The following is a 27710-nucleotide window of genomic DNA, read 5'->3' as shown; positions in this document are numbered from 1 at the left end:
CTTATGGACTTGAAACGTTAACTGTGTTCCTCTCTGCAGATGCTGTCAGACCTGCTGAGTTTTTCCAGGTATTTTTAGTTTTGTTTTTGATATGTAGCTCAGTTGGTGAAGTGATATCACAGAAGAGTTTGTAGATGAGAATTTTAAATTTGATTCCTCGTTGATTAAAGCTAGTGCAGGTAATTTGGAACAGGGGTGAGCATGGCTTGATACAGGATAGGATCTGGGCAGTAGAAGTTTGGATGACTTAACTTATGGGTGATCAGGAGAGCATTAAAGAAATAATGGCCTTGATATTAACACTCGTGCCCCCCACATTGGGCAGGAGAGGGTGAGTGGGGTGAAGACGGGAAGTGCATTCCCGTGCTACCGTATACGGGCTTGGTGCTCTTTACTGCAGTGTATTTTGCTGTGCAAATCTCCCATCTTGGAGAAGTGGGGGACTCCAATAACATGTTTAAATTGGGCTTGATGGTGGGCTTCATTGGAGTAAAGAAATTCAAGAGGCAATTTAAGGATACGTTTACATCAACACCAGTGCAAAGCAGTTTCACTTGGCACCAATGCTGAACTTAAGTGCAGCCTGACTTGGAGGAGGGAGTCTTAGCCCTTTTCACATTGGAGTCATTTTGGGCCCTTATACACATTTGTCCTAAGAAGTTTTGTGTTGATGTGAAGGTGTAATTATCTTGCACCTACATTAAAATTGTAGTGACTTTTCACTTTAATAAAATTCTTCAAAACTATGAAACATTGCTATCATAAATGATGAAAGATTATTTTTGCTGGTTGGTGAATTGGTAGCAAGAAGCATAAGTTTAGGATTCGTGTTAACAGTGTGAATGAAGTGTCAAAAGAAATATTTCACCTTGTTTTGCATTAAGACTTGACTAGTGAAATGGAGTAATTTAGAGTGAAATCAAAGTGTTTTCAGTGTTGGAGCCAGCTCCTGCACCTGAATAATGTTAAATGGCCTGCTTTTGTCGATTTTTCTAATTCAAGACTAAATTGGCCACTTAATGGTTGGTATAGAAAATGGAAGCATGCTTTTCTGGGGTTTAACTGGGCACAAGTGTGTCACAATTGGTCTGAGAGCTCGATGTAGCAGCTGAAGTATGAAATCTTCCAATATCTAGCACTAGCATCCTCATCTAGGTGAGTGCAAATGTATAAAAATGCAAGTCTAAAAGATAATGCTGCACTGACTTGGTATTTGTGCATTACCTGTAAAAACTTCTGAAACTATTGTACTGATATTTAGTTCCTGAAGAATTTATGTACAATCCAGTGAGTCGATCGTATGGTGAACCACATAAGCGACCTGAAGTTCAAAGTGCTACTATAGAGTTTATTGCTCCTTCAGAGTACATGGTGAGTCTAGCTTTTTAATTTTTAAACTAATGCATTTCTCCATCCTCTTTGCGCAGCTTTTGAAGTGATGTTGAACCCTTTCCGATTTTGTTGACAAAGCATGTTTATAGTGAAGTACTGTTAAATTGCATGAGATCCTAAATTGGCTTTAACGATGTATTTGAATAATGTCTTGTCCGTGACACACTCTTCCCACCTAATTAGCGTCCTATGTGTGCCTCAAGCTTGTGTACAAACCAGGAACCTACTGGCAATTATTTGTCAAATTACATCTGTTCAGTTGAGATACCGGAGTTAAATAAAACAAGTTATTTCTATTTCAACATACATAACCTCCAGATGTCCCAAAGCACTTTGAAATATTTGATACTGTTATAATGTGGGGAAATGTGGCAGCCAGTTTGCATACTTCAAGGTCAGGCTAACAAATCAGATTCCTGGTTATACTTAGCGATGTTGATTGAGGGATAAGTATTGGTTAGGCCACTGGGAAAACTCTGTTGCTCTTCAAAATTGACCTGGAATCTCATTTGTGAACTGGCACCTTTGACAGTGCAGCACTCTATTAGCACTCCAGTGCAGTGTTGGCTTACATTATATCCTCCCTCCAGTCTCTGGAATGGGACTAATCCACAACCTGCTGATTCGTTGGTTGGTATGCTACCACTGAATAATACTTCAAAAAGCTGCAAATGCATTCTGGGCCCCTGATTATGTAAGATATATTGTGTGCATGGAAAGAGTACCCCTATCGGTTTCTCCACTTGTGCCTTCTTGATTAAAGTGCAAGTGACTGTCTGGTTCTATGCTACCCTTGCAACAAACAGAACTTTTAGCTGAAAACAGTTGGTCATACAAGCATGTACTCTGCTCCGCTTATCAGAACATTATAATTTTAAAAAGCAGTATGTTTAAAATGCAGGTGTTCTGTCTTTCTTTGTCCACCTGACTGTGATAGAAGTGGCATACTGCAGTCACTTAGATGGGAGAAGTATGGCACTGGTATTTTGTGTGTTTCCCTGACAGCTAAAAGACTGTGCATGGCAAAACTTGTTACTTACATTTGTAAGTAAAATGTGTGGGACTGTTAAGTTTCCGCTATAGTTATAAGTTATTTATTGTGAGCTTAAAGATTTTAACCATGTATTAAATCTATACAAACCTACATATTCTCTTGCATTGATCCATCTTTTTAATTCAGGTGTGTTCCCTATTTCTTTGCTATTAGCAGGCATGAAATTAGGAACAAAAACAAAAATAGCTGGAAAAACTCAGGTCTGACAGCATCTGCGGAGTGGAATACAGTTAATGTTTCGGGTCTGTATGACTCTTCATCAGAACTAAGAAATATAGAAGTGAGGTGAAATATAAGATGGTTATGGGGGTGGGACAGCTAGAGCTGGAGGAACAGCACCTCATCTTCCAACTAGGCACTTTACAGCCTTCTGGACTTAATATTGAGTTCAACAACTTCAGATCATGACCTCTCTCCTCCATCCCCACCCCCTTGCCGATCCCCCCGCCTTTTCCAATAATTTATAATTTTTTAAATATATTTTTTTCTTTTCCCACCTATTTCCATTATTTTTAAATGTATTTCCAGCCATTGTTTTATCTCTACCATCTAACCTATTTGATCCCTTCCCCCCCACCCCACCCCCACTAGGGCTATCTGTCACTTGCTTGTCCTGCTTTCTATCCTTAATGTCATCATTAGCACATTCCTCAGCCAATATTACCACCATCAACACCTCTTTGTACTTTTGTCTATGACATCGTTGGCAATCTCTTCTTTGCCTCCACCTATCAATGGCCCCTCCATCCAGCTCTACCTGTCCCACCCCCCTCAATCAGCTTATATTTCACTTCATTTCTATATTCCTTAGTTCTGATGAAAAGTCATACGGACTCAAAACATTAACTGTATTCCCCTCCGCAGATGCTGTCAGACCTGAGTTTTTCCAGCTATTTTTTGTTTCAGATTTCCAGCATCCGCAGTATTTTGCTTTTATGAAATTAGGAAGCCTGCTCAAACAAACAGCTGTTTCTACCATTCATGACAGCTGAGACTGGAGCTACTCCCCCTTTGGGGGAGTTTGTGTTGAACGGTGATCGAGAGTAGGGGTTGAACATCTGTCCCTAGGCCAGAAGTCCCAGTTTTGTAGCATAGACGCTATCTGCCAATACTGAAAGGTTATCTTAAGAAATGGTAGAAATTCTATTTTCAATAGGGAGGAAAGGTACAATAAATAATACTAAATGAAACTATATTAAACTTTAGGTATCTCAAAAAGCCAAAATTGTGTTAATAAGATATGTTGAATTTTGAAAATTTGACCTGTTTTATGCAACTTGATAGGCTGGGGATATTTCTTGAAACAAACCTAAGGCCAATCCATTTGCATGTTTTGTCAATATGGTTTAAACAAGCAAAATCACAATAATATGCATTTACAGGTGCTGCTACTTGTTTTACATCATGATTAAATTTTCTAACTCTACGTTACAAACATCATTCATACTTCATTAATATTTGTCTTTTTCAGCTGCGACCACCACAGCCTGCAGTTTACCTTTACATCTTGGATGTGTCACATAATGCAGTAGAGTCTGGATACTTAAACACTGTCTGCCAGTCATTGTTGGATAATCTGGAAGCGTAAGATTTTTTTCCCTATAACATAGGTGACAAATAGAAAGCTTTTATAGTTATTAGAATCCTTGATTTTCAAAGTTGCATTTGCTTAATGATCTAGTCATGTGATTCATTTACAAATGCACATATTGATAATTTGAGACCAAATAAGCACAGAAAATGGAATTTATAATATTTTTCTCCAGTTGTGATAGACTTCCATGGCACAGAAACGGGGAGCTTGTAAGATACTTTAATTCTGCTATATAGTATGGCAAGTAAATAGTCTCCCTTTGAAATGTCAGACATTTGCTGAAGAGTCCGACAAGCTTAGCTTGGTTCCATAAAATATTAGAATTTCATGCTGCTAAGGATTGGCCAATCTCGTATTAGTTGAAGAATACTGCTACTTTTCAGTGTTGAAGATGACTTAATTCTTTTATTAGCCCTTCTTTAAAATAAATTACAGAAGCAAGCTTCATTTTTAAAATTCACAATGTTTTCCAGTTTATAGTTCTTGTCAATTAAGGGTGCATTACAGACCTCACATTCTTTTTTTCAAAATACGAGTTTTCATCCCCAATTTTTCTTTGCAGCTAGTAACTTTAAACTAGTATGCCTAAGTGTAGTTAATTCGCCACATGCTAGAGTTTGAACATGGGACTTTGGCCTGTAAGGTTCACGACTGCAATACTATTCGCAGCCTCATTGTTCCAGTTTTGTTTCCGTTCTCTGTTTTCATTGTGGCATGTTTTAACCAATTTGATTCACACACGTGTAAAAAGGAGCCAATTATATGTGATATCACGTTGTTAATATATATGCATCTGTTAATAGGAAACATTACTAGGGAAGCTGGAGAATTGTTTTCTAACCTACTTTCTCTTGCTCATTCACTCTCTGCACTCCTTCATGGCATATTTATTTCAGTAGACTTCAGCTTTTTTAATATAGAGGAAAGCCTTCTAGATATTTGCCATGGGGCTATCCAACTTTCTTTTTCTTTTATTTAAACAAAGATTGTTATCATTCTCAATCATCTTGACATTAAAATTTGGTACTGACTGGTGTTGAACTTTATATTTAGTTTTCAGTGTTATTGCCTAAGGGGAAAATTCAAGCTACGGCTATTTTTTTGAGGGGAGTAGAAAGAGGAAACTTGGTTATGCCTTCGTTATTGTCAAAATTTTACCTGGTAGCGTTAATATCACTTAATGGATTGAGTAATGGTCATTTAGTCCATCAGATTTGTTCCTGGAGCACATTGCACACGGTGTGTTCAATCATGGGTTCTACCCAACCCATTAAGTTCTGCAAAGTTTCTTCCTGCCTCCACAGGTAAACAAAGTAAAACTCCTGTTACTTTATGCAATGGCCAGTTGGCATTTTCAAGATTCCACACATTTGATTATTTGTATATCTCAATTAGCAAATGCTCATCAGATTTTTTTCCCCCTAAAGATGTTAACATGGCATTTGCTTTATCTGAACAATCCATATAAACTGAGTTTCTATTCATATTCTAGATTGAGGCTAGCCACATTTGTGAATTGTTGCTTGAAATAAGTGCTTGCAATCTTTCCCAACTGCTATATCTTCTGGTGTACCCTTTGGCTTCTCTCAACCAACCAAGCTCAAAACCATCCCTTGAGAAGGACTTGGATTGCTTCATGCGTTCTCTGCTGAATGGAACCTTTTGTCAGTTTTTGTTTTTTGTTATCCCTTCTGAATTTTTTGTTTGCTCTTGAGTGATCTTGTGATGTGTTGAAGTAAGCCAAGTGGTTAACATGTCATAGTTACATGATGAGTTAACTATGTATATGCAGTAATGACTCGTACCACAATGGACTGTTCAACGGTTGTCACTTAGAACTGAAGAGAAAGGAAAATGTGCGAAATGTGCTTTCGCCGAAGGATAGAGAGATTGTGGGCATCCTGTTAAACATTTGAAAGAATTGATCAGATACCAATTTGCCTCTTTTTCCTAACTTGATTGGAACAGCAAAGTAAAAGGAACTTTTTACTTGTGCTAGAAAACAACTCTTTCTCCTGTTATAAAGTACCTATGTTTTCTATTATCTTGGCCTCCAATATGAGTAAACATATTCATAAAGTAACATTCCTGCAGATTAAACAAATAGCATCTTGTAAAGTTGCCTTCCAGCTGTGGATCTCAAGAATATATATGTTCTTGTAGGTGCTGGACCATTTTCCAAAATTATTTAGCATTGGATATTTGGGGAGGAAGGCAAGTTACTTGTTATGGATACTCCCTTTCATTTTAATGGCACCCAAGTTAAGTATTATGATAGGAGTACCTTTGTCTTCATTGGTGATTGCAAGTCCTGGAGGCAGAGAGTACAGTGCAGAGCGTGTGCCATGGAAGCTAGCATTTCTTGTTGGAGATAAATTCTGGAAAGATTCTTTTCAGGATCCTTCCTTCGCGCTCAGTTTCAAATCTTGTTGGGTATAGTCCTACTTCCGTTTGGTACACTAGGGTCATTTACCTTGTTTTTATTTAATGCATATTTGCTTTAGGAAACCTCATCCCGTTTGTGGATGAGATTTCCTAAAAAATGTAAAGGCCACTTGGCCTTTTTGCTTGCCCGCCAACTATAAGGTTGGGCGGGCAGCGTAGATTTTAATTTAATTAGATTGTTAATGGTCTTAATAGGCCTTTTAGTTATTGGCGGACGCGCAGCTGACTCCAGCATGTGGCTGCCGAATGAAGTATCGTGTGAGTGCGCGATGACGTTGGGACTCACGCCATCACGCATCATTTTACGCTTAGGCGTGTCAGGTGCACGCCTGCACTCCGAGCGTAATATTCTGCCCCATATTTCATCCATATGCTTGAGATAATTTCAGCAAATGAGATTATTAAAAATGAAGCTACTGGCTGCTTCAGTGGAATTGGTAAGTGGTAGCGCTCAGTAGTTCCGTTGAGAGGAATTGTTCCTATACATGTGTTTCTTTCCCTACTTCAAAAATTCTGTATTTACTACTGTTACCTGTAACTCCAAGTGGTTAAGAAACAGTGACTCCCAGGATTGGTTAAAGCTGTGCATTAAGTTCCAGTTCATCTATCCCTCAGAAAAAGGTTAATTGAAAGTAATTACTGAAAGGCTTGTACGTTATCAAATTTAGAAATATTTTAAATAAAATTGGGTTTATGGAATCGTCAGTGTAGATGTTATCTAAACCAAATAAACAGGGTTTAGTATGTAAACAAATTAGAATTCTTTTATCACTTCACATATAAAGTCCACTTTACTGTCTGTCTTGCAATTCGACGCATATTTTTTAAAGTATAAAACACAAAGATGGATTTATAAAAACAGAAATGCGTAAACTGATATGTAAAATAGATAAGTTTTTTGACCGGAAAATTGCAGTTTCAGAAGGATTAGATCCAGAATGATTCGGATTCCTTTTGAAATTTTCAGGTTACCTGGTGATTCACGTACAAGGATAGGTTTTATTACATTTGATAGCACCATTCATTTCTACAGTCTTCAGGAAGGTCTATCTCAGCCTCAAATGATGGTGGTCTCAGACATAGAAGGTATGTTTGAAACAGGTAGTTTTTTTACAACATGGTGTATGAAGGTCTCAGAACAATATGAATATTTTATATGTGTAACAGCTTGGAAAATAAATATTTTTTAAAAATTCAGTATAATTACTGAATCCCTCGACAATTGCAACACCTGAAATGTAAATGGTATATTTACAACTGCAAAGCCCCCCAACGCTTGCAAGAGCAATTCAAATGAGATTTTTATGTTATCAAACTGCTTGAAATCACATCTTGGATGAGCCATCATTTCTACACAATATTTTGAAAAGTTTAAGGCGTTTTTATGTCCCATAAGCTCTATACCCTTATCACTTCCCCCTCTCCCCCATTTCAGGCCACAGTCTCTGACTGAACTAGATTGTTTACAACCTCTGCATCTGTTTGGTTGCTGAGCTGAGCTTCTGACCCTTTGTCCTCATCACAAAGGCTACCCAGTTTCTCACCTCCAACAATAAGTGCGAGAAGCTCAAGAACTATTATTTCCCCTCTACTCACCATCCAAGGGCTCAAACACTCCTTTCAAGTGAAGCAGCATTTCACTTGCACTTCCCACAATTTAGTCTACTGCATTCATTTCTCCCAATGCGGTTTCCTCTACATTGGAGAGACCAAACGCAGATTGGGTAACCGCTTTGCAGAACACCTTCGGTCTGTCCGCAAGCATTACCCAGACCTCCCTGTCGCTTGCCATTTCAACACTCCATCCTGCTCTCATGCCCACATGTCTGTCCTTGGCTTGCTGCATTGTTCCAGTGAAGCTCAACACAAACTGGAGGAACAGCACCTCATCTTCTGACTAGGCACTTTACAGCCTCCCGAACTGAATATTGAGTTCAACAATTTTAGATCATGACCTCTCTCCTCCATCCCCACCCACTTTCCGATTTCCCCCCCACATTTTTCAATAATTTATATAGATTTTTCTTTTCCCACCTACTTCCATTATTTTTAAATGTATTTCCATCCATAGTTTTATCTCTACCTTTTAGCTTTTTTTGATTCCTTCACCCCACCCCACCCCCACTAGGCCTATTTGTACCTTGCTTGCCCTGCTTTCTACCCTTAATTAGCACATTCCTTAGATAATATCACCACCTTCAACACCTGTTTGTCCTTTTGTCTGTGACAACTTTTGGTTATCTCCACCTATCACTGGCCCTCTATCCAGCTCTACATGTCCCACCTCCCTTTAAACCAGCTTATATTTCACCTCTTTTCTATTTTTACTTAGTTCTGTTGAAGAGTCATTCGGACTCGAAACGTTAACTGTGCTCCTCTCTGCAGATGCTGCCAGACCTGCTGAGTTTTTCCAGGTATTTTTGTTTTTGTTTCCAACTTCCCTTTCTTCTCCAAAGTTGTTGAACGTGTTGCTCTGCCTGGAATCCATGCCAATCTTTCCTAGAACTCCACATTTGATCCCTCCAATCAGGAGGACCCAATACTGACACAGCTCTTAATGCCGCAAACAACATCCTATGTGACTGAATAAGGTAAACTACCATCTGCGTCTTCCTCGACCTGTCTATGCCTTTGATATGGTTGACTGTCCTATCCTGTTGCACCATCTATCCTATCAGTTGGGTGGGACTGCACACATCTGGTTCCATTTTTACCCAGTTGTAGTCTGGATCACCTGAAATGGCTTACCTTCCTGTTCTTGCACCTTTGGTGCCCCCATGACCTATCCTTGGACCCTTGCAATTTCCTATCTACATGTTGTCCCTTGGGGACAAATCCAAAAACAGTGTCAGTTTTTCAAGTGTATCTAGGTGACACCCAGCTCTCTTTCACCACCCTCTCCCTTGCCATCATCACTGTCTATAAATTAACAGAGTGTGTGAGATGTGGTACTGGATGAGCAGATATTTCCTCCAATTAAATATTGCGATAACCAAAACCCTTGTCTTTGGGCCCCACTACAAACTCGATTCTGTGGCCCTGGACTTCATTCTTCCCCTTAGCAACTGTCTAAGGCTGAACAAGACTGTCCACAACCTTGGTGCCATATTTGATCCTGAGATAACTTTCTGACCATATATCCACGTTATTGCTGAGACTGCCTTTTTTTCACCTTCATAATATCGCCCAATTTCATCTCTGGTTTAGCTCATTTGGGTTGAAACCTCCATCCATGCCTTTGTTACTTCTTGATTTAACTATTCCAGTGTATTCCTATCCAGCCTCCTGTCCTTTTGCCTTTTGTTAATTTGAGTTTGTCCAAAACTCTGCCCACATCCTTACTTTCACCAAGCTCTGTTTCCCCCATTGCCCCAAACCACTTCTCCATCCTGTACTCACTGACCTACATTAATTTCTGGTTACTTTTTTTAACCACTCATCCTTATGGTCCATTGCCTCCTCCGCCACACACACCACCCCGGCCCCTCTCACCCGTCCCTGGATTCTCCTTCAACACCAAACCCTCAGTTATCTGCACCCCTTATTATGACCTCTTGACCATCCAAGGTTTTATTGATCCACCACTTGTGGCTGTGTCTTCAGCTGTTGAGCTCTGAAATTCCTTTGAACTCTCTACCTCTTTCCTCTCTTAAAACCAACTAAATCCTACTTCTTTGACCAAGTTTTTGGTCATTTACCCTAAAACCTGCTTGTGTGGTTCGGTGTCAAACCTTGCTTTGTAATGCTTCTTTGAAGCATCTTGGGACTTTTTATTACTTTAAAGGCACTACAGCAATACAAGTTGCTGTAGTTTTGTCTCTGTAACCCTCACTCCTCTCTTGTCATCTCCAGACTTCATTGCTCCAATACTCATCTGGCTAGCCTTCCAGCCTTCATCCTCTAAACTTCAGCTCATCCCAATCTCTGTTATCTTTGTCCTATCCTGCACCAATTCCCACAAATCCATCAGCTGTGCCTTTACCGGTCTATTTTGGCTTTCAACCTTCCAACATCTAAATTTAAAAATCTTGCATTTAAACATAGAAACGTAGAAAATAGAAGCAGGAGTAGGTCATTCGTCCCTTCGAGCCTCCTCTGCCATTCAATATGATCATGGCTGACCCTCTATCTCCATGCCACACTCCTGCTCTCTCCCCATACCGCTTGATGCCTTTAGAGTCTAGAAATCTATCTATTTCTCTCCCAAATATATTCAGTGACTTGGCCTCCACATCCCCCTGTGGTAGAGAATTGCACAGGTTCACCACTCTCTGACTGAAGAAGTTTCTCCTCATCTCAGTCCCAAATGGCCTACCCTGTATCCTGAGATTGTGACCCCTTGTTCTAGAACCCCACCCCCAGCCAAAGGAAACATCATCCCTGCATCTATCCAGTCTGTTCAACCATGTCAGAATTTTATACGTTTCAATGCGATCCCCCCTCATTCTTCTAAACTCCAGTGAATACAGGCCTAGTTGGCCCAATCTCTCCTTAGGCGACAATCCTGCTATCCCAGGGATCAGCCTGGTGATCCTTTGCTGCACTCCCTCTATGGCAAGTATATCCTTTCTTAGGTAAAGAGACCAAAACTAACAATACTCCAGGTGTGGTCTCACTAAGGCCCTGTATAGCTACAGTAAGACATCCTTGCTCCTGTACTTAAGTGCTCTTGCACTGAAGGCAAAAGAAACAGGAAACTTTGCTGCCTTAACTGCTTGCTGCACCTACATGCTTGCTTTCAGTGATTGGTGTACAAGGGCACCCAGGTCCCTTTGTACATCAACATTTCCTAATCTATCACCACTTAAATAATACTCTGCCATTCTGTTTTTCCTACCAAAGTGGATAACCTCACACTTATCCATGTTACACTGCATCTGCCATGTATTTGCCTACTCACTCAACTTGTTTAAATCGCCTTGAAGTTTCATAACTTCCTCCTCACCACTCACATTTCCACCTAGTTTTGTGTCATCAGCAAACTGAAATATTACATTTTGTTCCCTCATCCAAATCATTGATATATATTGTGAATAGCTGGGGCCCAAGCACTAACCTCTGCCTGCCACTCTGAAAAAGACCCATTTATCCCTACTCTCTGCTTCCAGTCTGCTAACTCATTCTCAATCCATGCCAGTATATTACCCCCATCCCATGTGCTTTAATTTTACACACCAACATCTTATTTGGGATGTTATCAAAAGCTTTCTGAAAATCCAAATACACCACACCCACTGATTCTCTCTTAATCTGCTAGTTACATCGTCAAAACTCCAGTAGGTTTGTCAAACATGAGTTCCCTTTCATAAATCCATGTCTAATTTTGTCTAATCCCGTTGATATTTTCTAAGTGTCCTGTTATCACATCCTATTTAATAAACTCTAGCATTTTCCCTACTACAAATGTCAGGCTAACCAGTCTGTAATTCCCTGTTTTTCCCCTATTTTTAAATATTGGGGTTATATTTGCCACCCTCCAATCTGCTGGGACTGTTCCAGAATCTACAGAATTTTGGAAGATAACAAGCAAAACACCCGCTATTTCCATGGCCACCTCTTTTAGTACCTGGGATGTAGATTAACAGGCCCTGGGGAATTATCGGCTTTCAGTCCCATTAATTTCACCAGCACTTTTTTTTTTTAGTCATACTAATTTCCTTCAATTCCTCCTTCTCACTAGACCCTAGATTCCCTAGTATTTCTGGGAAGTTTTGTGTCTTCCTCTGTGAAGACAGAACTAAGGTAGTTGTTTAATTGCTCTGCCATTTCCTTGTTCTGTATTAAAAATTCTCCTGTTTCGGACTGTAAGGGACCTACATTTGCCTTCACCAATCTTTTTCTTCAACCTTACTTATAGGAGCTTTTACAGTCTGCTTTTCTGTTCCTTTCAGGTTTACTCTCATACTCTATTTTTCCCCTCTTAATCAATCTCTTGGTCCTCTTTTGCTGAATTCTAAACTCCCAAACCTCTGGCTTGCTACTTTTTCTAGCAACTTTTTATGACTCTTTGGATCCAATACTATCCTTAATTTCTTTTGTTAACCATGGTTGGACCACATTTCCTGTTGTGTTTTTGCGCCAGAAAGGAATATATGACTGTTGCAATACATATACTAATTCCTTAAATATTAGCCATTGCTTATCCACCGTTGTGCCTTTTAATGAAGTTCCCCAGTCTATTTTAGCTAATTCGTGCCTCATACCTTTTAGATTTAGGACCCTAGTTTCAGATTGAACTATTTCACTTTGCAATCTAAGGAAGAATTCTATCGTGCTATGGTCACTGTTCCCTAAAGTAACACAACTATTAATTAAGGGGTTATTAATTAACCCCATCTCATTGCACAAAACCAAATCTAGGATAGCCTATTCCCTAGTTTCTTCCTCAACGTACTGGTCTGAAAAAAATCTCGTACACACTCCAGGAATTTATCCGCCACAGTATTATTGCTAATTTGGTTTGCCCAATCTATATGTAGATTAAAATCACCCATGATTACTGTAGCACCCTTGTTACATGCATCTCTAATTTCCTGTTTAATACCGTCTCCTACCTTACCACTACTGTTTGGAGGCTATAGACCACTAATGTTTTCTGCCCCTTGTTGCTTCTTAGCTCCACCCAGACTGATTCTACATCTAGATTTTTTGAGCCAATATCCTCCCACTAATGCACTGGCTTCATCCTTACCTAACAATGCTATGCCACCTCCTTTTCCTTTGGCCTGTCCTTCCTAAATAGCAAATACCTTCGATATTCAGTTCCTAGCCTTGGTCAACCTGCAGCCTTGTCTCTGTAATCGCAATCATATCGTACCTGTTTACATCTATTTGCACTGTTAATTCGTCTACCTTATTGTGAACAGTGAAGATGTGGCACTGGGAATAATCCTGAGGTTACTACCTTTTGAGGTCCTGCTTTTTAATTTATTTCCTAACTCCCTATATTCTGCTTACAGGACCTCATCCCTCTTTTCACCTATGTTGCTGGTACTGAAATGGGCCGCAACCTTTGGCTGTTCACCCTCTCCCTTCAGAATGCCCTGCAGCCGCTCAGTGACATTCTTTAGCATCCATTAACATAGCCTTGTCTTGTAACTGTCAGCCCTCCAGTACCTTTTCTCTCCAAACTTTCTAGTTCTTTGACTCCAACCTGTTGTGTTTCTCCCTCCTCCTTTTGCCCTACCATTGGCCGTCTCATCCCCAAACTCTGGAATTTGTTCGCTAAACTCCTTCAGCTCTCACTTTTCTTCCTTTCAGACCCTCTTAAAAGCCCACTTTTTCAACCAAGCTTTTAGCCACCCTACCTGTACTGTAGGAAGTGCGGCAGCCAATTTGGATGCAGTAAGGCCCCACAAACAGTAATGAAAGAATGACCAAATAACCTGTGTTAAGTTTAGGTTTAACGGCATATCCATGCAAAGGTGAAATGGAGAAAATTGCTTCAAACTGAAGATCCCAGCTTAAAGCAGAAATAATACTTGTCTTGCAGATATCTTTATACCAACTCCAGACAACTTATTGGTGAACTTGAATGAAAGCAAAGAGGCAAGTACTGAAATGTGATACATTTATGTAGAACCAAATATATTTTTAAAGTAATGAAATAGAGTAATCTGTTAACTACAATATGTGGCTTGAAAAGCTGCTGCTTTAATTTATCATGAATTATTGACCATTCGTCTCGTCATTGGCTCATCCAGACAACTCCCCCCCCCCCCCTCCCCCACCAAACCTTGTGGCTAAGATTGATGATGAATAAGCCTGGTGTGCAACATTGGACTTGTTTATGGTGTCCTGATGTATTGCCACCACAATCCACAGTGATTTCTTCTATTTGATGTGGAAACCAAGACTTGGTGCAGCAGGTGCTGTATAGATTACCTGGAGACTGAGACCACATGCTCACACATCCAGGGTTATTGTTTATCCTGATCAGCTTGCAGAGGTGAGCAAGGGCTGCTGGAGGCCCAGATGTCCAGCTGGTGTAACAAATTTGGGGGTATGGTCTGTGAAGGCTGGTGACAATCCATTAGTAAATTTTATGGGGAGTCTTATTTTTCTTCCTGGTATCTCTTATCTGACTAATGGGAGTTCATACCCATGTTTAACCTGGTGACTGAGAATCATCTTTACAGATCGGATGGGTTAGATGGTAAGCAGGGACCCCTTTGCGGTTGAGGTGGTTTTATGGTGGTGTAATTGGTGGTGGAAAATTGAAATAAAGACAATCCTCAAAGCAGACTTGATAGCCCAAAACCTGACTTAGACAGATCTCTAGTGCTGTAGGTTACTGTTGATTGATCAACCAGGCCAACCAGTTTTTCCACCCAGCTCTCTAATTCTTCAGCTTGACTCCAGTTAATCTTGCAAACCTGTACACTAATGGATAAGGCAATGCTTGCTAGTCAATCAACAGGAGCTTACTAATGCACTGTGCTGACGAACTATGTAGTTTTAGTTGGTTAAGCCTCTGTGCGTTTGAGCTCTTGCCACCTACACTAAGCTTTCCAGCCTCGGGTAAATTAACTATATCTTTAAAGCAAAAAAGTGTGTACACTGCATTGGACAAACTGAAACACTACCTTTGTGCATTATTTGGTTGATTTAATTTGGGTCACCTTAATCACACTGACCAAAATAAAAAACTGCTCAGACTTATCCATGTGCTAATACTTTTCCACTTCAATTTTTGGCTTCATCTTCTCAAGCTGAAAATATTGTAATTTGTTGGGGAAGTTGTTGCTTTCAGTTTTAGAATGTAGGTGATAAATATTAGATTATATAAGTATGAATTAGCTTTTGCAGAGCTATTTGTCACTATTCAATAATGAAGCAGCTGTTGGAAATTAAAGACACACCAGACTGGTTCATTTTGATTAGTATGTAATCTTGAGCGACAGCAGTGGTTTATATTTCTTCTTTATGATTTCAGCTGATCCAAGACTTGCTGAGAACTTTACCGCAAATGTTCAGCAATACATTGGAGACTCAAAGTGCCCTGGGTCCTGCATTACAGGCTGCGTTCAAGCTGATGTCTCCCACTGGTGGTCGTGCCTCTGTCTTCCAAACACAATTACCTTCATTAGGTGTAGGTGCCCTAAAGTCCAGGGAGGATCCCAATCAGAGATCTAGCTTAAAGGTAGGATGCTGCTGAGCACTAGGTGTAGTTTCTCATTGGAAATTAGAGTTTTGTTATTTTCTGTCAGATTACTTTTCATCAACTGCCTTTGAGATATCTCATATAGAGATTACGTAATTCTTAAGTGTCTTAGTTGATCAGATGTTACTTTGATGCACCTCCTTTGTCGCATGGGAAATTTGTGTGATATGTACTTGTGACATTCCATTTCTTTTTTTTTGCATTGTTTACCTATTTGATTTTCTTTTAAAGGGGCTAATCCCTTGGCTAAATTGGCTAGTTGCAGAGGAATTGAAATGCTGTCCAATTAAGTTAATTTAAAGAGGAAGGATATCCTTGTGACATTTTGTTGGCATATTGTTTATAAGTTTAAATTATTAAAATGTCACTACATTTACTAATGGGCTTGAAGTAACATAGATCCCAAAGCTTTCCAGACAAAATTCAAAGGAATTCTCCCTTCAAAGCTAATGGCTTCAGAGAGATTAATTTGATCGATACTTGGATAATGATTTTCCATCTCCCTAACTAAACTGTGTCTATAGTCCATATAGGAAATCCATCTTCATGAGGAGGCTGTAAGAAGCCTTATTTGCATGAGTGTATTTCAGATGAAAAATTTATGGGCTATTCCTGCACGAATTTAAAAATAATAAATTTGTTCTATTCATTTATACTCAGTAAATCTGAATGAATGAATGCTTTCTAATCTTCACACTAGCCAGACTCTAATATCTCCAATATAAGTGAGTTACGTTTTTCTTAACTATGGTATGACTGTAACCTAAATGCTTGAAAGTATACAGGTGAACAACATTGATGACTCATTTTTCAATGTCATTTTTAAAAATAATTTCCCTGGATTTGTGAGTTTTCCTTAAATTAATCTGATCATGTAAACATTTCTTTTTTAAAAAATATCATATGAAATGTACTTTTTTTGATTTTCTAAGGATGTGCAGCATCTTTCTCCAGCAATTGATTTCTACAAGAAGCTTGCCCTGGACTGTTCAGGACAGCAGATTGCAGTGGACCTCTTTATGTTGAATGGTCAATACTCTGATTTGGCATCCCTGAGTAAGTAATATAGGAAGTTAGAGTTACGCTGCAATTGCTATACATGTAATAATGAAGCTAGCATTGGAACAGCTTTTGCTTAATTCTAAAAGCAACCCCCCACCTGCCACTGTTCATAAGTGCAGTGTCCTATTTGACCCTGAGCTGAGCATCTCATTGAATAAGTTTAAGGCTGAGTCGTTAGGTTTTGGACTGACAAGTCAAAAGGGTATAAAGGGTAGATAGGAAAGTAGAGGCCACAATCAGATCAGCTATGATCTTATCAAATGGCGGAGCAGGCTCGAGAGGCAAAATGGCCTACCCCTGCTCCTCATTTGTATGTTCTGAACCCATTTCCATTCTGTCACAAATATCGCATACTTCCAACTACAAAACAGCACCTAGCTCTACTGACTCCCATCACTTCTATGTTGCTGATGCTCTCATCTGTGCTTTGTCTCCAAATTCAACCATTCCATGCTCTACTGGCCAACCATCCATTTTGCACCCTTTATAAACTTAAGCTCTTCTAAAATTCTGAATGTTGCATCTCCCAGGATTCACCATCACCCCAGTGTTTGCTGACCTGTTTTGGCATCCTGTCTACCAATGCCTCAATTTTAAAATTCTCAACTTAGTGTTCGAGCCTGTCCATTTTTTTTTCCTCTAACTTTTTCTCGCCCCATAACCCTCCCAAGAACTCTGCATTCCTCCAATTCTGGCCTCTTGTACACCCCCGCTTCCACTTACTTTGTCCTAGCAATGGCAACTGCGCCTTCAGCTTGTAGGTCCTCGCTGTAGAGTTCATGCACGAACTTCTCTATCTCTCTCTCCCTTTGGAAAACCTACCTCACCAAGCAAGCTTTTAGTCACCCAAACGAATACCTTGTGTCATTTTTTTTTTCAAAAATAAAATACAGTGGACACTGAAAATCTGAAATAAAAATACTAAATGCTGGAGCCTTGCCAGCAATGTCCACAACCCATCAAAGAATTTTAAAAAACACCCAACAGGTCAGGCAGCATCTGTGAAGAGAGTAACAGAGTTAAAGTCTCAGATTGAAATTAGAAACATAATAAGTTTTAAGCAAGTGAAAGAGGGGATGATGGGAAACTGAAGAAAAAAGGAAGGTTTGTGGTAGTGTGAAGATGGGAGAGATTAAATCCCAAAAGAGTTGGTTAGAGAAGGCCAAAGGGAGTGGTAATGGGACAAGAAAAAAATCAAAAGCTGTGCCAAAAGGAAGTCTGAATGGCAGAATCATAAACAGTTACCATCTAAAAGCAAAAATGAGAGTAAGACCAAAACCTGAAAAGAATAAAAGAAACGAAATGGAGACAAGTTTTGATATAAAATTGTTGAACTGAGTCTGGAAGGCTGTAGAGTGTCTAATTGAAAGATGAGGTGCTGTTCCTCAAGCTTGCATTGAGCTTCATTGGAACACTTGAGGAGGCCAAGGAGCAAGACCAGCAGAAGAGCAAGGTAAACCCATCTTTTGATTACACACTTGATAGCCATCTGAACTGAACATTGAGATAAACAATGTCAGCCCCCATTTTGTTTCTGTTTTCTTTGCAGGTTTTGGCTTTATTCAGTTTTCTGTTGCTTTTGCTTTCGGATAGTGGCTGTTCATGATTCTGCCATTGACACCTTTGAACAAATCTTTTGTTGTCCCATTTCCACTACCTCTGGGCTTACAACAACAAGGACAGAATTTTCTGTCTGTCGGGCGGGCGGGCCTGACCCAATCTCCGGCAGGTGGGGAGCTGATCCCCGCCAGAGAAATGGGCCCCACCGCCATTTTACATGGGCGGCCCAGTTAAGGCCCGTCCGGCGGGAAGCACTATGCGCTTCCTGTGCGGGTGTGGGGGGATTCCCCAAAAGCAAGAGTGCGCTCTTTCGCACATGTGCACGAAAGAAAGAGTGAACATCTCCCTAAGGCTAAGTGCTGCCTCAGGGAGATCGCTTACACTTTGAAAAATATGAAAAATAGAAAAAAAATTCCCTAACGTGTCCCCCTCATGTGACAATGAGATGGGACCTGTCATTATTTACATAATAACTTTATTAAACTTTATAAAACCCTGCATGAAACCTCATCCCACCAGTGGATGAGGTTTCATGTTTTATCTATTTGCCGCTGGGGCTCCTGGCCTACCCGCCAACCTTAAGGTTGGATGGGCAGATCCTTTAATTGTATAATTGACCCTGTCAATGACCTCAATTGGCCTTTGACAGGTTGGCGGGCACACAGCTGATTTTGCTGTGCCCCCGCCTTCCTGAAAATTTAAATGGGCTGGGATGACATCAGGGTCTCCCCCCCCCCGACGTCATCCTGCGTCATTTTACCCTGCTTGCCGACGGCAAAATTCTGCCCCAACTTTTTTGCCATTTAATCTCTCCTGTCTTCCACTCTATTACAGATATTCTCTTTTCTTTATCCCACCTGCCCTACCCCTTTCACTTACTTAATGCCTATTATTTTTAACTTTTCCCAGATGAAAGGTTATTGACCTGAAACATTAACTTGTTTCTCGCTCTGCAGATGCTGCCTGACCCACTGAGTATTTCCAGTGTTTTGCCTTTTTTTGTCTGATTACGGTTCAGCTAAAGATGTCACGTAAATGCAAGTTGTTGTTGAGTAATGGAAGTGATTTATCCACTGCATTTTTTTTGCAGTCCTTCTATTTAAATTTAACAGGCAGAAACTGTTTGCTAATGTTTTTCAGCCTGTATTTCGAAGTACTCGGCTGGTTGCATTTACTCTTATCCATCCTATCATCACAAACACAATCCTGTCCTGGTGGAGAAGTTTGAGAAGGACCTGAAGCGCTACTTGACTAGAAAGATTGGCTTTGAAGCAGTCATGAGGATACGATGCACTAAAGGTCAGCCCCATTCACCTGTACTGTTGGAACTGTTGCATCCAGCTGCTGGAAATCTAAAGACCATAATTAAAATTGCAATGGGGAGATTATGGAGCAAAAAAAACCTTTCTCTTTTTGGACAGGCTAGGTTATTCAACTTCGCCTGACAGTTTTGTAATTTCAGTAAATATTACATGACACCATATTTGCCATGTGAAACTGAAGTATCCATTTTTGTTTTCTCACCAGGTCTTGCCATCCATACTTTCCACGGAAACTTCTTTGTGCGTTCTACAGACTTGCTGTCATTACCGAATATAAATCCTGATGCAGGCTTTGCAGTACAGATGTCTATAGAGGAGAGTCTGGTAGATGTGCAGCTTGTCTCATTTCAAGCTGCCCTATTGTATACTTCAAGTAAAGGTATAGATAAACAAAAATACTGGCTATAAATGTCTTTTTTAAATCCAACCAGAAGTTGTTATATAGAATTACATAGAATTTACAGCACAGAAACTTGTCTTCAGCCCAACTGGGTTTTGTTGGTGTTTATACTCCCCACAAGTTGCCTTCCGCCTCTATATCTAACTTTATCAGCATTTCCTTCTATTCTTTTCACTCGTATTTAATCTAGCTTCTCCTTGAATGCATCTATGCTATTCATCTTAACTACTCCTTGTGGTAGCACGCTTCACATTTTTACCACTCTATGGGTAAAGGTGTTTCTCCTGAATTCCTTTTTATCTGAACTGGATTTACTGTTGACAGTCTTGTATTTATGGCTCCTAGTTTTTGTGTCCCCCAGGTGGAAACATCTCCTTCTCTACAAAAAAGCAAAATACTGCAGATGCTGGAAATTTGAAATTTAAAAAAAGAAAATGCTGCAAGCATTTGACAGCTCAGACAACATTTGTGGATAGAAAAGCTTTAGCCCAATGACCTTTCATCAGAACTTCCTTTCATCAGAACTCCATTCATCAAGGTTTCTTGTGAAAGGTCATGATCTTGAAATGTTATCCGTGTTTTTCTCAGCAGATAACTGTGTGAACTGCTGAATGTTTTCAGCATTTTCTCTTTCTGTTTCTGTTTACCCTGTCATATCCCTTCATTTTTAAAGATCTTTTAGCTCACTCCTCAACCCTCTCTTTTCTAGAGGAAAGATTCCAGCCTGTTTAGCTTTTCCAAATAAGTATAACCCCTCAGTTCTGGTCTCAAACTAGTGAATTTTCTTTGCACTTTCTCTTATGCCTCCATATCTTCCTTATTGCTGTGTACAATAATCTGTATGGTATAACTGTGGTTTGATTTAAGTTTAACAGAACTTCTGATTTTCAATTCTATCCCTCTGAAAATGAACCCCAATGCTTATTTGCTATTTTTTAAGTGGTGTTATTAAACTCCCACTATGCTTCGTGATTTGTATATCCATACCCCTTTAGCATTTCACTCCTCTCCCATTTAGACACACTGCCATGCAGCTTCATAAGTTTTAACCTCAACTGTGCCATCAATGAGGGTTCTAAGTGCAGGTCCAGTGGCTCCTCAGCATTAGTATGTTTAGATAGAGTGCATTTGATTTTTTTTGGTCATTTTTTTGATTTGTGTGCTATTGTGTACATTCAAATAATTGCACATGGTGAACAGAAGCAGTCTCAACAAAATTTGTTGGAACATATTAACCACTCCAGCCACTGAGAAACTGCCCTTAAATCCTAATCTCTGCTTTCTCTTTTTCACCTGGCTTTCAATTCCACTTTCTGCCCTTTCCCATAATCCATATAATTTCATGTTTTCTGTTAGGCTCCCTGCATAGTACCTTGTTAGGACCTTGCAGGTTTTAAATATATTGTTTCAAAGTCTGCCTTAAATGTACTGGTTTTTATGTTTGTCCCTCAAGCAAATTTCCTACCCCTAACTCTGCACCCGCAACACTCAAACTCCTTGCTGAGGCAAGGTTTCTGGGGCATTGAATGGCAAATCTTAGTGAGTCCAAACTTGGTGCCCTTAGGCTAATAGTTAAATGGATGGGGAGATACAACTGTGAAGCCCATTCGTTTTCTGGGTCTAATGTCCACAGCTTGTAAGTAATTCAAAGTGGTATTTATTAAAATATAAAACTTGTTTTGCCACAATGCAGGTGAGCGTCGCATTCGGGTCCATACTATGTGTCTACCTGTAGTGAACTCACTGACCGATATCTATGCAGGAGCTGATGTTCAGGCTGTCACATGCCTGCTGGCCAGCATGGGTATGTGTTTTAATTGTATTCAGATCAAATCTTTTGTAAAGCTGTTTGTATTGCTGTGCATGTAAATAAAGATGGTGTCAGATTTTATCATTTGAATAATTTTGCTGTAGATTAGAGCATCATTTTGTAAGATATTCAAATTTTGGGGGTTAAAAGAGAGCAAAGTTCCACATGCAAGATATGTGAATTTTTAAAATGTTATGCTCGTTTTTCATTGCATGAGCCATGCCCCTAAAGACGACCACCCTGACAGCTAGGTAGTTTGGTGGCCTGTTTGAGTACTTTCCAGCACCACTGTGAAGCCAGTGAGATGTTGGGGCAACCTTGCACATGAACACTCAATGAGGTATTGAATCTGTGGATGGAGACTGTTTATTTGTAAACGATGTTTTAATATTTTGTTTCCATTCAGAAGGTGATGCTTTGCTAGTCTAGTACTGAAATTAGTACAGTTTTTTCCTCTCCAGCTGAGATTGAAGATTTTTTGTTAACACATTATCTCATCTGTCTTTTGATTTTTTTTGTAAGCTTGGTTCTTATTGGAACTGTTATAGGTACGTGCTTAATTATGTAATAAATGGCAAAAATCTGAGGAATTCTCTGACAGCATACTGGCTTAAGTTTTCCAGTACCACTGTTAAGCTAGCAATTGAAGGGCCTGTGCTGAAGTTGCAGGGAGATGTTCATTAAGTTTTTCACATTACTGTGACACTGTAGGTTTTTTACTGTCCACAAATAAACTAGAGCATTGTTTCTAACATTTACGTCAGATGCTGTAATCTATCTGCTTTGACTGCAACACTTGTCTTGCCTCTTTTCTTAATTTAGCTGTTGATCGATCGATTTCATCAAGTTTGAGTGATGCAAGAGATGCTTTGGTTAATGCAGTGATAGATTCGCTTTCTACTTATCGTTCAGCAGTTTTAAGCCAGCAACAGCAGCAACAGCCAGGTGTAATGGCTCCCTTCTCATTGCAGCTGTTTCCTCTCTATGTGCTTGCTCTACTGAAACAGGTACAGAAAACCTTTATTTCTTCCAATCACCTTTCATGGAACAGAGTGCCTAGACTTTCTTCTTAAACACATACTTTCATATGTTTGGACTTTCTTGCAGGACTAACTGAAGTGCTCCAATTGAGTTGGCTAAAGCCCACTATTTTCCTTTACAGACCATTGGGTTTCTTTCACTCCAACCCCTCCTGTCTACAGGCTAGTAGAAGACAAATGCTGTCCATGTCTGTTCAAACCTGTTGGCTGTCTCAACAGTAATCTGTATTTATATAGCAACTTTAATGGTTAAAAAGAATCCCAAGACACCTGTGTGAGAATAAAGAAAAATAATTGGGGTAAAGGGACACACTGCAAACCATGGTGAAACATTAAGGGAATTGACTAAAAGTTTGTTTGAAAGAAATAGATGGGTTTTCAGAAGAATTTTTGAAAAGTGGTGAGGCAAAAGCACAGTTAGAGGTTTAGGGAGGTAATTCTGTTAATTGTATATTAATTGGGTGTTTAATTGTATGCACATGGTCAGTATTAACTAGGGATTCAATTGTACTCCCGTAAATAGGAACAGACAGAAACTGTGGTAGTAGCAGTTAGGAGTTGCATGTTCATGGTGTAAACTCTGTAAATAAGAGTATATAAAAGTGTGTAAACATGAGGCTCCAATTCTATAACCAATTCTGGAGAATAAGCTGAAGGCTGTATCACCAATGCTGAACCAAAAGCAAGAGAAGGTACACAAACTCTGAACCTGAAGATAGAATGATGGGAGTTGATGTAAGACTCTGGGGGTGTTGCCAGAATTAGGTTGGTTGAGGCCTTGAAGGAATTTGAAGATGGGAATTAGGTTTTTACATTCTGTGCATTGGGGCCAATGCAGGCCACTGAGGACAGGGTGATGGGTGAATAGCACTGAGCATGAGGTAAGTTTGGGTAGCTTCATATGTTTGTGTGGAAGGTAAAGAACAGCAGACATTCGAGTCAAATAGTGCCTATAGCATGGCCTCTTTTATGGCCTCAGGATGCCCCACAGTGCTTTATAGCCAATTGTTTACCTTTGAAGTGTAGTCACCGACGTAATGTGGGAAACCTGGTAACCAATTTGTGTACAGCAAGGCCCCACAAATGACCATGTGCTGAACGCCACCTGCTCTGCTTCAGTAATATTGGAAGAAGGATAAATTTTTGTCCAGGATGTTAAGAAGAATTCCCTCTCTCCTGGGCAATCATGCACAGAGGGTAGAGATGGCCTTAGTTAATGTCTCATGCAAAAGATGCAGCACTTTCTTAGTACTGCACTAGAGCATCAGCCTAGATTTTGTACTTGAGTTTCTAGAGTGGGCCTTTAAATTGCTAAGTACAGGGTTTTAAGTGGCTCCTTTGTAATTGACGGCCAAAGCAAATGGTTACTGCTGTTTTTACTGTTATAGGCTATCGTGGTTCAACATAGTATGTGATGGATATTAATGGCTTGGTTTGTGAGAGGGCAAACATTTTAAGATGAGGCAGAGAAGTATGGTGATTGATGATCCTGTGGTGGGGTTGGGTGGGTGGGTGGTGGTGCAGGGGTTGTTCAGTGATAATAAGCTGGAAAGGAGGATATTGGCGAATTTAATTCCCGGAGGTGAAAGGAGGATGGTTAACACGGAGATCTAGCAAAAGGTAGCATAATGGGAATGATGGAGGGAAATTGTGGGCTATTGGCAGCTGAAAAGGTAAGTTTGCGTCTGGCAAAGAGGGAGGATCGAGAGAGGCTAGGTGCTGAAGAACGAACTGGGAGGAGGCATGATTGAATGAGATGGAGGAAAGAGCAAAGCAGTGCTCAGAAATGTCCAAGAAGAAAAAGTGCATGCTGACGGTTTATGTCCAGACCAACAGCCAAAATGTGGTTGGAGACGGGAAAATCTTAAATTATTTGGTCAATGGCGGAGAGTTAGGCTTGATGAGGAAAGTTCTTTGAGTAGTAGTTGATGTGATAAAGTCTGATATCCAAAGTTTTGAAGGGAAGCTACCATGCAAGAGGCAACAGTGAAGCAAACTTTGATTTTCCAGCCCAGAGGGGACCAAAGGTTTAACTTGGTGCAAGTGATGAGCAAACACCTGTCTGGGAGCTAACAGAGAAGCAAAGCTCAGCTTAGGAGCTAGTAAACAACTGGTAATGATCAAGTAGCTGTTGAAGAATCAGTGTGTGGCCCAGGAAATTGAATCAAGAGCAGAATTTGGCTCAGGAAACCTGGTCTAATGTGGGAAATAACCAGGTAAATAGGCATTAGCCTTTACTAGTAACAGGAGGGGAGAGGAGCCCATAAGATCAACTAGAAAGAGCCCTAATAGTGGAAGCATTGGGTCGGTAATTGACAGCAGCAATATTGCATAGCAGCTTTAACTTAAGTTCAAGTTATATTCACTGTTAGAGGCAAGGGGATTCTCCAGCTTTGAAAGGAAAAGGGACAGGCATAGTGAACACTCATGGATGGAGTATTTTGGACTCGGAAAAAATTGACCAACCCAGGTGTCATCTTGGGAAGGTGAAGAAACACTAAGGTGGAATACTGAAGCACTTTGCCTACAGTGATGAATATTCTCAACTTTGATTGTTACGCTGAAGAGAATTTCTGGTAAATTGATGCTTGGTGACCAGGAACCTATAAAATATTTAGCAGCTCAATCAACCCCTTTGATCTGAGATATCTAAACATTTACAGCTTCAGGGATTTTTTACTAACCACACCTTAATAGTCAAATGCTGCCAAAGAAAATGGAGGAAATTATTTTTTCTTTCCCCAGGATATGAGCAAATTTTAAAAATATTTTGGCAGTACGTGAAGGTGTCAGTTTAGAGTAAGCACCTTTCTCCCTTTTGGTCTTGAATGTGTTAATCTTTTCAGCTGCATCTTCATAAATGTTGAATGTGCATGAACGTTGCAGAGTATACCTGAGAAAGAGTATACCTGAGTCTAAAGTTAGCCGCCTTAAAACTTTATATTTCATGGCTCACCCATCGAGATGGAATAAAGCTGGTGAATCTGGTCAAATCCGACCCATGTAACAATAAATTTTAATGTGGAGAACTAAAGATGGTATTGTTGAACATTCCCTTTAAGAATAACTGTTTCTGCAAAAATAGTCAAACTTATAAGACCATAAGACATAGGAGCAGAAATTAAGCCATTCGGCCCATCGAGTCTGCTCCGCCATTCAATCATGGCTGATAAGTTTCTCAACCCCATTCTCCCGCCTTCTCCTCGTAACCTTTGATCCCTTTACCAATCAAGAACCCATTATCTCAGTCTTAAATACACTCAATGACCTGGCCTCCACAGCCTTCTGTGGCAATGAATTCCATAGATTCACCACTCTCTGGCTAAAGAAGTTTCTCTTCATCTCTGTTCTAAAAGGTCTTCCCTTTACTCTGAGGCTGTGCCCTCGGGTCCTAGTCTCTCCTACTAATGGAAACATCTTCCCCACGTCCACTCTATCCAGGCCTCTCAGTGTTCTGTAAGTTTCAATCAGATCCCCCCTCATCCTTCTAAACTCCATCGAGTATAGACCCAGAGTCCTCAAATGTTCCTCATATTTTAAGCCTTTCATTCCTGGGATCATTCTCGTGAACCTCCTCTGGACCCTCTCCAGGGCCAGCACATCCTTCCTGAGATACGGGGCCCAAAATTGCTCACAATATTCTAAATGTGGTCTGACCAGAGCCTTATAAAGCCTCAGCAGCACGTCCCTGCTTTTATATTCTAGTCCTCTCGAAATAAATGCCAACATTGCATTTGCCTTCCTAACTACCGACTCAACCTGCAAGTTAACCTTAAGAGAATCCTGGACTAGGACTCCCAAGTCCCTTTGCACTCCAGATTTCTGAATTCTCTCCCCATTTAGAAAATAGTCTATGCCTCTATTCTTCCTACCAAAGTGCATGACCTCACACTTGCCCACGTTGTATTCCATCTGCCACTTCTTTGCCCATTCTCCTAACCTGTCCAAATCCTTCTGCAGCCTCCCCGCCTCCTCAATACTACTTGTCCCTCCACCTATCTTTGTATCATCTGCAAATTTAGCCAAGATGCCCTCAGTTCTTTCATCTAGATTATTAATGTATAAAGTGAAAAGTTGTGGTCCCAACACCGACCCCTGCGGAACTCCACTAGTCACCAGCCGCCATCCTGAGAAGGACCCCCTTATCCCCACTCTCTGCCTCCTGCCAGACAGCCAATCTTCTATCCATGCTAATACCTTGCCTCTAACACCATGGGCTCTTATCTTACTGAGCAGCCTCCTGTGCGGCACCTTGTCAAAGGCCTTCTGGAAGTCCAAGTAGATAACATCCATTGGTTCTCCTTTGTCTAACCTACTCGTTACCTCCTCAAAGAATTCTAACAATAAGATATATCAAACATTATCAACTTTCCAAAGCTGAATATGGGAATTTATTTGGGCAAATGCTAAGTTACAGTCAATTTAGAACATTGCTCTAAGCTATTCCTTTAATTGTTCTGTCAGGTGTTCACTTATCTTGTATTGAAAATAAATTAAACATACTGCATAGGTATATCAACTTGATTAAATTTACTAGTAAGTGCCTAAGTTTCAACTTTTAAGTCGAAAAGCTAACATAATTGGAACATGATTTTACAGGTATTAAGTCCTAATTTTACTCAGGATGTTGAAATGTTGCTTATCAATCTGCATTTTCACATGTTTTATTCTCCAGCTGTGCTTGCAATGGTTAATGACTGTCCCCCTTTATTGCAGAAAGCTTTCAGAACTGGGACAAGTACAAGGCTAGATGACCGTGTCTTTTCCATGTGTGAAGTGAAATACCAGCCCGTGTCTTACCTCATGCTTATGATTCATCCGAATCTGTACAGGATGGACAATCTATCAGATGAAGTAGGTTTCCTTCG

The 27710-nt window shown here is 40.1% G+C and overlaps 1 protein-coding gene across 2 annotated transcripts in view; it reads left to right on the top strand.

The window, feature by feature from the left end:
- sec24a (SEC24 homolog A, COPII coat complex component) overlaps positions 1-27710 on the top strand; it is a 60376-nt gene that overhangs the window by 23255 nt on the left and 9411 nt on the right. For both annotated transcript variants that reach the window (XM_078550942.1, XM_078550943.1), the window contains exons 9-19: positions 1262-1371; positions 3918-4030; positions 7453-7571; positions 13978-14033; positions 15421-15627; positions 16581-16704; positions 19411-19569; positions 19798-19971; positions 21686-21796; positions 22625-22809; positions 27559-27696. In XM_078550942.1, coding sequence (XP_078407068.1) covers positions 1262-1371; positions 3918-4030; positions 7453-7571; positions 13978-14033; positions 15421-15627; positions 16581-16704; positions 19411-19569; positions 19798-19971; positions 21686-21796; positions 22625-22809; positions 27559-27696 — 1496 coding nt within the window. The remainder of the gene's footprint in view (positions 1-1261; positions 1372-3917; positions 4031-7452; positions 7572-13977; positions 14034-15420; positions 15628-16580; positions 16705-19410; positions 19570-19797; positions 19972-21685; positions 21797-22624; positions 22810-27558; positions 27697-27710) is intronic.

Source organism: Cetorhinus maximus, chromosome 10, assembly GCF_964194155.1.
Source record: "Cetorhinus maximus chromosome 10, sCetMax3.hap1.1, whole genome shotgun sequence".
NCBI classification, from domain to species: Eukaryota; Metazoa; Chordata; class Chondrichthyes; order Lamniformes; family Cetorhinidae; genus Cetorhinus; species Cetorhinus maximus.
Note: the sequence above shows the minus strand (reverse complement) of the source record. Positions and strands in the feature narration are given on the sequence as shown.